Source organism: Pectinophora gossypiella, chromosome 8 (assembly GCF_024362695.1).
Source record: "Pectinophora gossypiella chromosome 8, ilPecGoss1.1, whole genome shotgun sequence".
Lineage (NCBI taxonomy): Eukaryota > Metazoa > Arthropoda > Insecta > Lepidoptera > Gelechiidae > Pectinophora > Pectinophora gossypiella.
In genome coordinates this window covers 3,540,178-3,548,746 of record NC_065411.1, presented here as the reverse complement: position 1 = coordinate 3,548,746, position 8,569 = coordinate 3,540,178, and the positions used below count along the sequence as shown (strand labels likewise).

Sequence of the window (8,569 nt, the reverse complement as noted above, 5' to 3'; positions counted from 1 at the left end):
AAAATTTTACTGATTGCATTTTTGGCATCAGTATCGACCACTTATCACCCCCTGAAAGTTATTTTGAAAAAATATTTAATGTACAGAATTGACCTCTCTACAGATTTATTATAAGTATAGATAACATGGTGGTCAAAAGTCCTCAATAAATGCACGTCATTCAGCATAAGTCATGTCGTGAGTAAGTAGTCAAACAAGGGTAAGGACATTACAGGCTTGAATCATCTGATTCTTTAATCGAAGCACGGATCGTCTTGTGAGAGTGATTTTCGTGATGTGTACCCACCGGGATTTGAACTTGGGACCTCGGGATCGTGAGCTCAACGCTCAAACCACTGTCCCACGTAGGCGAAGAAGAAGAAGACACTATTCTAGCATTATCAAGCACAATACATACATACATACATAAACTCACGCCCATTTTCCACTTTTTGTTTTTTTTTTTGACGTGACTTATTGTAGAATTGAATTGATTCAATTTGATAAGCACAGTAAGTAATATAGAAAGTATAGCTTGTGTTTAAGTACAATTGTTTTCGCATGTGTATATTGCAATAAGAGAAGGATCTATGTAGATTAACAAGCTATTGTGTATAGCTATTGTGTGCTATCCTGGTCGTTATTCGAAGTGATTAACAGACCGAATCAGTGATCAGTCACCCCATGATATTCTGCCCTGACAATAACCATTACAAACCGAATTGGATGTTCATGTACGGTCACCACGAGTACTAAGTAATATGTATACACTTTGAAACCATGTCACATTAACTTTTTCGACAAATTAAACCGTAAGTCTCATTAAATGTCAAATATGATAGTAAGACAGGGTTCTAAAGTGGGTACATGATATTGCTCATGACTGTATATGCTCGGTGTAGGTAAATTACAAACTTTCATAAACTCACGACTAGGACACATTAGGATAGCACCCTCCGTGGACCTCCGTGATCCAATGGTTGAGCGTTGGGCTCACGATCCGGAGGTCCCGGGTTCAATTCCCGGTGGAGACATATCACAAAAATTACTTTGTGGTCCCTAGTTTGGTTAGGACATTACTAGCTGATCACCTGATTGTCCGAAAGTAAGATGATCCGTGCTTAGGAAGGCACGTTAAGCCGTTGGTCCCGGTTACTACTTACTGATGTAAGTAAGTAGTCGTTACACGAGCCATGTCAGGGGCATTTGGCGGCTCAATAGTAACCTGAGACCAGGACAACTTTTGAGTATTATGATTTTAATTTTATCTTATTTTCAAGATAAAACAACATAACATTATTTAAAACATTATTATTTAATAGGTTACGGAAAAGTACTAAGAAGTGTTACTTTTTGTTAAAGAAACATAAATATGTAAGTAGGTACCTACTTAGTATTATCATTAATTTTTTCGTTGAATTGATGACTAACTTCAGACTAAGACGGATGACCATTTTATTATGACCCCTGACGCGCACTTTCAATTTGAACCTACAAAAGATTTCTCGTTCATAATCCAAAACGCTTTACTTACACACAGCTCTCATTTTATTAGTCACTGACTAATGTAAACAATTTAGTTACACATTCATCGATCGGAATCTAGACCGAGTCACCATTGAGTCACAATTATGTTGGTATAATTGAATGACAAGTATGACGATAGGTAAACCAGAATGAAGATAGGCGCAGTTCGATACAAATGTTAATTTAGTACAACAAACGCGCTCGTGATAATAACACAGTAATGGCGTCCGGGTCTAAGAAAACATTGTACGATATAAACGAAGCGGAAAAACATTTCGAACAGTTCATTAAGGACTTCGACAGAAAATATAAGGATGAGGAAGACAAGAAATTGCACTACGAAATGTTCGTGAAGAATTTAGTCAAAATTAACGAGTTGAATGCAAATCCAAATTCAACAGCGACGTTTGGAATAAACAAGTTTGCTGATTACACAGAGGAAGAGATGCAGCAGATGTACGGGCGAGTCAGGAGTGAGTATTGTATGTCTAAAGCGCTTGAAGCAGTGTTGCCTACACCACACTAACAAAAAAAAACATAGTGGGTATACCTACCCTGCATTTTATAGAAAAATATGTAATGACGCGTTATCAACATACTTAATGTTATTATTAATACTTCCTCATACCTAGCATAAGACAGCACAAGAACGTGTGTTATATTAATATATTATTTTAATTTTTATTATATTTAAAAAAAAAATATTTACACCTTAAACAAAACAGTAACTTACAAAACAAAAATAAAATCAAATAAAAGTAAAACAAATAACTAAACCTAACATGTGTAACAAATAACTAAAATATGTGCTCTCTTCTTCTCTACTGCACTTTGTGTGTGTGTGTGTGTCTGTGTGTGTGTGTGTCTGTGTGTGTCTGTGTGTGTGTGTGTGTGTGTGCGTGCGTGCGTGCGTGCGTGCGTGCGTGTGTGCGTGCGCGTGCGTGTGCGTGTGTGTGTGTGTGCCAGTGTGGGTTGCGAGACCAATGACCGACCTCATTACCCCTTCTTCTAAGTTATTGAACGGAACGGACAATGCTGAATATGAAATAAATGGAATTGGCACATTTAAATAGTAAACTGCAGATTTCTAATTGAACTGAGGTCAAAACTTATAACTGGAAAAATTAAAAATAAAACTATAGAAAACTCTAGAATTGGCAACACTGGCTCGAATCTACAGCTCAGCGTTTAAAGCGCTGATTGGTTTTATTTACGCTAGAATTCTCATTTTATCAGCGACCAGTGTTTGCTAAACGAAGCAGGACAGCGAGTTGTGCGATTGCGCTGGCCTTTGCTCTTGACACGGTGTAATGTACTGTTGACGTAAAACATAAAGATACAGAAACACGCGCCTCTTACGTGTTTTTTTTTTCTAAATGTGTTTTAAAAAGCATAAGGCCACTGCTGCCGCTACTACTGCCATTGGTGGGGAGCGGATTGCAATAACATTAAACTTAGGCTAAGTCTTAACGTAAAAATAATGTGAATGCTATTAATTAGTCTAGTAAAGCCTATTTACTCATATTGGGAACCTTCATTGTTATTTTTTTTGGTTTATGATTTGTGTGGTTAATAAATAAATATTAACTGATGATTATAAAAGCTTCTTTCGTAAGTAGTACTACCTACCTAAGTAAGTAATGACGGTTCAATTAGATATTGTAATTGGCAGCCCTCAGACGTCACACACACATTGCGCGTGTACGATAATGTCAATGTGTAGTGTCTGTGTAAAACGAGGTTGTTTGTATGAAGTGGCTGGGGTATGGTATTGTTATAAATTCTATGCCGGTTGATCATGATTTTTCTATGGTTTTTATTCGCTCCCAGTCCGATAGAACCTTGATATGTCATTGTTTTGTAGTGAGCTAAGAGCTCAGTGGCGCAGCGGTTAACGCCCTCGGTCTGCGATTCTTGAAGTTAAGCAAGTTTCGCAACGGCCGGTCATAAGATGGGCGACCACAAAAAAAAGTTTTCATCTCGAGCTCCTCCGTGCTTCGGAAGGCACGTTAAGCCGTTGGTCCCGGCTGCATTAGCAGTCGTTAATAACCATCAATCCGCACTGGGCCCGCGTGATGGTTTAAGGCCCGATCTCTCTATCCATCCGTAGGGAAGGCCCGTGCCCCAGCAGTGGGGACGTTAATGGACTGATGATGATGATGATGTTATTGTTTTAAACATAGGGGTGCTTTCAAGGCCAGAGTGAACAGGCACCTTCTGGACGAGCTCGCTCCATCTTAGGCCTGGTCAATGCCTTCGGGCAAGTCTGGGGCCAAGAGCAAATCAATCAAAGGTAAAAAGAAACCACTTGTAATAACCCTTTTATTTTTGTTACAGAACAATGAAGAATCTCCGAAAGTTATCTGTGATAGTACTCAGCGCATCACATGTTTACTATCCGACAATGCCGTCGTGATACCTATCTGATGTCGATTCCCAATCGGTAATATCTTGGAAACCTAGTACAAAAGGACGGTACCTGTTATAACTGAAATAATTAAGTGTTAAGCATGTTGTATGAGAGGCTAAAAATGCCACATCAAAGCAATAGGCTAGTTTCCAACTATTCAAATCAGTTACTTTTTACTAAACGTCAAAACAGGAAATTTCTATGGAATTTGTATGAAAAATCACACTGTGACGTCATAGAAAAACGTGATAAATTGTCGGACTTATTATTACGTTTTTCTTGATATTTTTTCTTCTTTTTTGTAAATATAGAAATTGAATTTTATTTGTATATTACATTCGTGTGTTTAATGGCAATAAAATTCATAAATACGTTAAATAGAAAATAGGAAATGTTTTCGTTAGTTTTAGATCTTGTCTCTATTTAGTAATCAGAATTTCATAATTTAATTTGAACCTTGTACACGACCCGATTCATCTAAAAAGCAATATTGCAATTTAAGTGTATAAAGTAAGTGCGCAATGCAAACAAATGTAATATTGCTTTTTAGATGAATTGCTTTGATGTTGCATTTTAACTCCCAAGGTCATTATATTTTTCATACAAATTATTGTTGTTCCAGGCTACGATCCCCAAAAATATACAGATGGCGCTGTACAGAGTTGCCTTCCTATAACCTTCTACTTTCAGAGATAACATACAATATACGTACATCTTTAATCTTCGTTTTTTGGGTATAAATGATGACCCTTGTTATTATAAACAGGCACAACAAATCTTCCACGCATTAATATTCTGATCAAAATAATGAGAAGCAATATAGCTACCTATATATAGGTAGCAACATAATTCTATACTATACCATATCTGATCCATATTCATTTATTTATTGCATGTCACAAACATAAATTAAGATGGAATATAGTAAAAAGGTACATGTGACGCCCCGCAAGGGCACGGCAATATAAAAGAGGTGACACTAGGTGCCTTATTATAATAATATTATTAAAATAATATTAATAATATTGCCTTCTTATAATAATATTATTAAAATTGTATTATAATATTATAATAAGGCACCTAGTGTCGCCTCTTTTTATTATGCCTCTAATCTTACATACACATACATAAACAGTCTATATACGTCCCAATGCTGGGCACAGGCCTCCCCTCAATCAACTGGAGGGGGTACGGGGCATACTCCACCACGCTGTTCCAATGCGGGTTGGTGGAAGCCTCTGATCTTAAATATTATATTTTTTTTTAAATAGGTAATTACCACGTTAAATCTGTTCAACGCCATCTATATTTTGGGGAACGTCGCTTAGAAAGTCCTTCATCACAATGTTAAGTGTTAAGCATGCATAGATAAGGTTATTATATTTTTGATACAAAATGTTGTTGTAATTTTAATTTATCGTCATTCCGATACCTACAGCGATAAAAGAATACCCATATTATTATGCCCAGTGACCTGGCGTTCTCGGGAATTTTCCCAAAGTAGCAATGCTCCCGTTGTAAAAACTCTTTAATAGTAAAGACATTGGCTGCTTTTCTTATTCAAATTATGCAGAAATCAGAATCATTTATTCAACGTAATTATCACGGATAAACTTGTTGAATGTCAATGTAACATTTTTGAATTTACGTCATTTCGCAAGGTGTTATGGCTGAGGCGAAGAAATGACAAGAAACTGCAACAGCAACACATCTTTTGCAAACCAATGAGGGTATTATACTTTACAAGTTATTTAATAACTAGAGGAACACATTCAATACCAGACATTTTTATCCTTTAAGTAGTCATTAATCTTATAATAAGCTTTTTTACATAAAGTAAGCTTCACATGAGCTTTAATTTATTTTCTGACAAATTTAAAATATTATCTGTTTATTGTAAAAACGTATACATTACCCCATAAAAGATTAATTTAATTTACTTAATCTAGAAATTTGATAAGCAATTCTACTTTTATTTCTTGTATTGTAAGTATGCCTTTCACAGTTTCTCGGAAGGAGAGATACATTTTTACGTACATACATAATGTTTTCATAAATATATTGACTTGCGACCGTCAGTATATTTATTTCTTTAAACAGCTCCCTTAAAAAGTCCCGACGACGCAGAGTATAAGCTCTTTTTTGAATGATGAAAATGCTTTCTTGTACTCTGGTGTTATCTGCCTAAAGGTTAGGTAATATTATATAACTCTTTTTACATATAGGAACATTCACATCAAAAGCACATCATTGATTATGCCAGTGGTTTAGGTATAATGATATTGAATAGCGTACTTACATTGTATTTTTCTGTAGATTTCCGTTATTTATTTATAAACATGATATATCAATCTTGAGATGCGTTGTTGAAGCGTCAAGGTTATCTGGTATTCATGCATAATTATCTTGTAATATCTAAAACAAGAGTTCCACTCGATATCAACTCATGAGGAGCTCGGTGGCGCAGCGGTAAACGCGCTCGGTCTGCGATTGTTGAAGTTAAGCAACTTTCGCAAAGGCCGGTAATAGGATGGGTGACCACAAAAAAAAAGTTTCATCTCGAGCTCCTCCGTGCTTCGGAAGGCACGTTAAACCATTGGTCCCGGCTGCATTAGCAGTCGTTAATAACCACCAATCCGCACTGGGCCCGCGTGGTGGTTTAAAGCCCGATCTCCCTATCCATCCATAGGGAAGACCCGTGCCCCAGCAGTGGGGACGTTAATGGGCTGGTGATGATCTAATACATAAGGTCTTGAGAAGGCTTGAAACTGGAGTCAACTGTTTTACTGAAAATAACACTTAGGATAAAATAATAACTAATTGGTGCTAGTCCGGTACCGGGGATTAGTGGCGGCCTATCAAAATCTTTAGGTGGTGCAAGACCTCAAAGTGGCACCCCTGGCCCCTTAAAATTAAAATTGTTGTTTACGGCCACCCGGTATGAGCAATCTAACCCGACGAAGTTAGCTTGCGGCCAGGGTGAACCAGTCTTGGTTTTTGCACAGGCCCCTAAACGTTCTTTAAAAAATATATACTTAAGTATACAGGGTGTTAGTGACATCGTAACGAATACTCAGAGGGATGATTCAGACCATGATTCTGAGTTAATATCAAGTGGAATTTTCCGTCGCAAAATTCATGTTATTTTTTTAGTTTTTTTTTTAATTATTTTCAATACTATACTTTTTTAATTATTTTCAATAATATTATCCATCCATAGGGAAGGCTCGTGCCCCAGCAGTGGGGACGTTAATGGGCTGGTGATGATGATCAACTCATGATTATGATCTGAATCATCCTTCAAAGTGTTCGTTACGATGTCACTAACACCCTTTATGTTTATACGAAGTAATTTTCATCGCACGCAATTATTATAGGTACTTAGTCTGACATATTGCAAGGGCAATGAACCTTAACCGACTTGTCCATCATAATCATATTTCGTGTAAAGATCATTAACACAATCTGCCATCATGTCACACCTAGTGATGGGCAGGGAAAGAAAAAATTGGGTGGGAAAGAAAAAATATCGGGAAAATATGGGAAAATAAAATAAACACCCGAAAAATTCCCGAATCATGGGAAAATATTTTTTATTTAATTATTTTTAATCTTATTATTATTTGTATGTCGTATCCATGTCTCGGGTCGGGTCTGTCATGGAGTCCCGGACTTTTGGAAGGCGTGCGTGGGGCCGAAGCCAACACGTAGAGGCCCCTTAAGACAATTTACTCTAAATGTGTTGTGACACCAACCGGCGATTATCCCTGTATGCACTATGGGAGTGCACCCAAAGACAATCCCTGGTTCGTGTAGGACTATTGCAGATTATGGGAACAAAAGGAACTGGGCTGTTGGGTTGGGGATTAGTGAACCTATATACTGGGGCTATGGGGGACTATGGCGCCTGCTCGACCAATGTTAATAACAGAGATACATTGGGCAGGCGGTGACTCGTCACTCACTGGTTGGGCCACCTATCTAGCCGACGCGACTGGACGGCAAGGCAGCAACATGGTTGTGAGCATCTCAGGGTGTCAAGAGGTGTACACCGCTTTCTGCGAGGCGGTTTACCCGCCTTACCAACTCGCGACTTATGCATCTTTCACTTCCACCCTGCGAGCGTATAGCTCTAACGCCCCACTCTGGCTGGCCAATGAAGTCAAGCCAGAGGTGAGAGTCCTGCGGCCCCCGCTAAGGTCCACTCCGGCCAGCCAGTACTGTCACCATCTTTGTTGCTCTTCTTTGGACTCTATCTAGTAGTGCAATGTCTTTCCGATAGTAAAGTCTCCATATTTGAAACCCATGTTCTAACAGCGGTTTGACGTAAGTAAGTTTTGTAAAGCCTAAGAAACAATTCCGTATCTATATGATAAAAAGCTTTTCTAATTATGTATAAGAGGGAGTTATCCTTCTTAATGATTCCAATAATGTGTTCGTCCCACTTTAGATTATGTGTTATCGTTATGCCAAGGTCCTTTTGTTTTTTAACACACTCGAGAGGTTTTGAGTCAATGGTGTAACTCAACGTGGGGTGGTTACTGCCAACATGCAACACAGTGCATTTGTCTACGTTTAATGTGATTAGCCAATCTCGGGTCCAAGCCATTACTCTATCAAGATCATCTTGGATTATATTATGGCTAATAAGTG

At 37.9% G+C, this 8,569-nt stretch overlaps 1 protein-coding gene across 1 annotated transcript; it reads left to right on the top strand.

The window, feature by feature from the left end:
- The first annotated feature begins 1,654 nt into the window (after window positions 1-1,654).
- Window positions 1,655-5,312, top strand: LOC126369009 (uncharacterized). Its single transcript, XM_050013296.1, has 2 exons — window positions 1,655-1,979; window positions 3,844-5,312. Exons 1-2 carry the CDS (start codon window positions 1,727-1,729, stop codon window positions 3,849-3,851), a joined length of 261 nt encoding a protein of 86 aa, XP_049869253.1. The 5' UTR covers window positions 1,655-1,726; the 3' UTR covers window positions 3,852-5,312.
- Window positions 5,313-8,569: the final 3,257 nt, after the last annotated feature.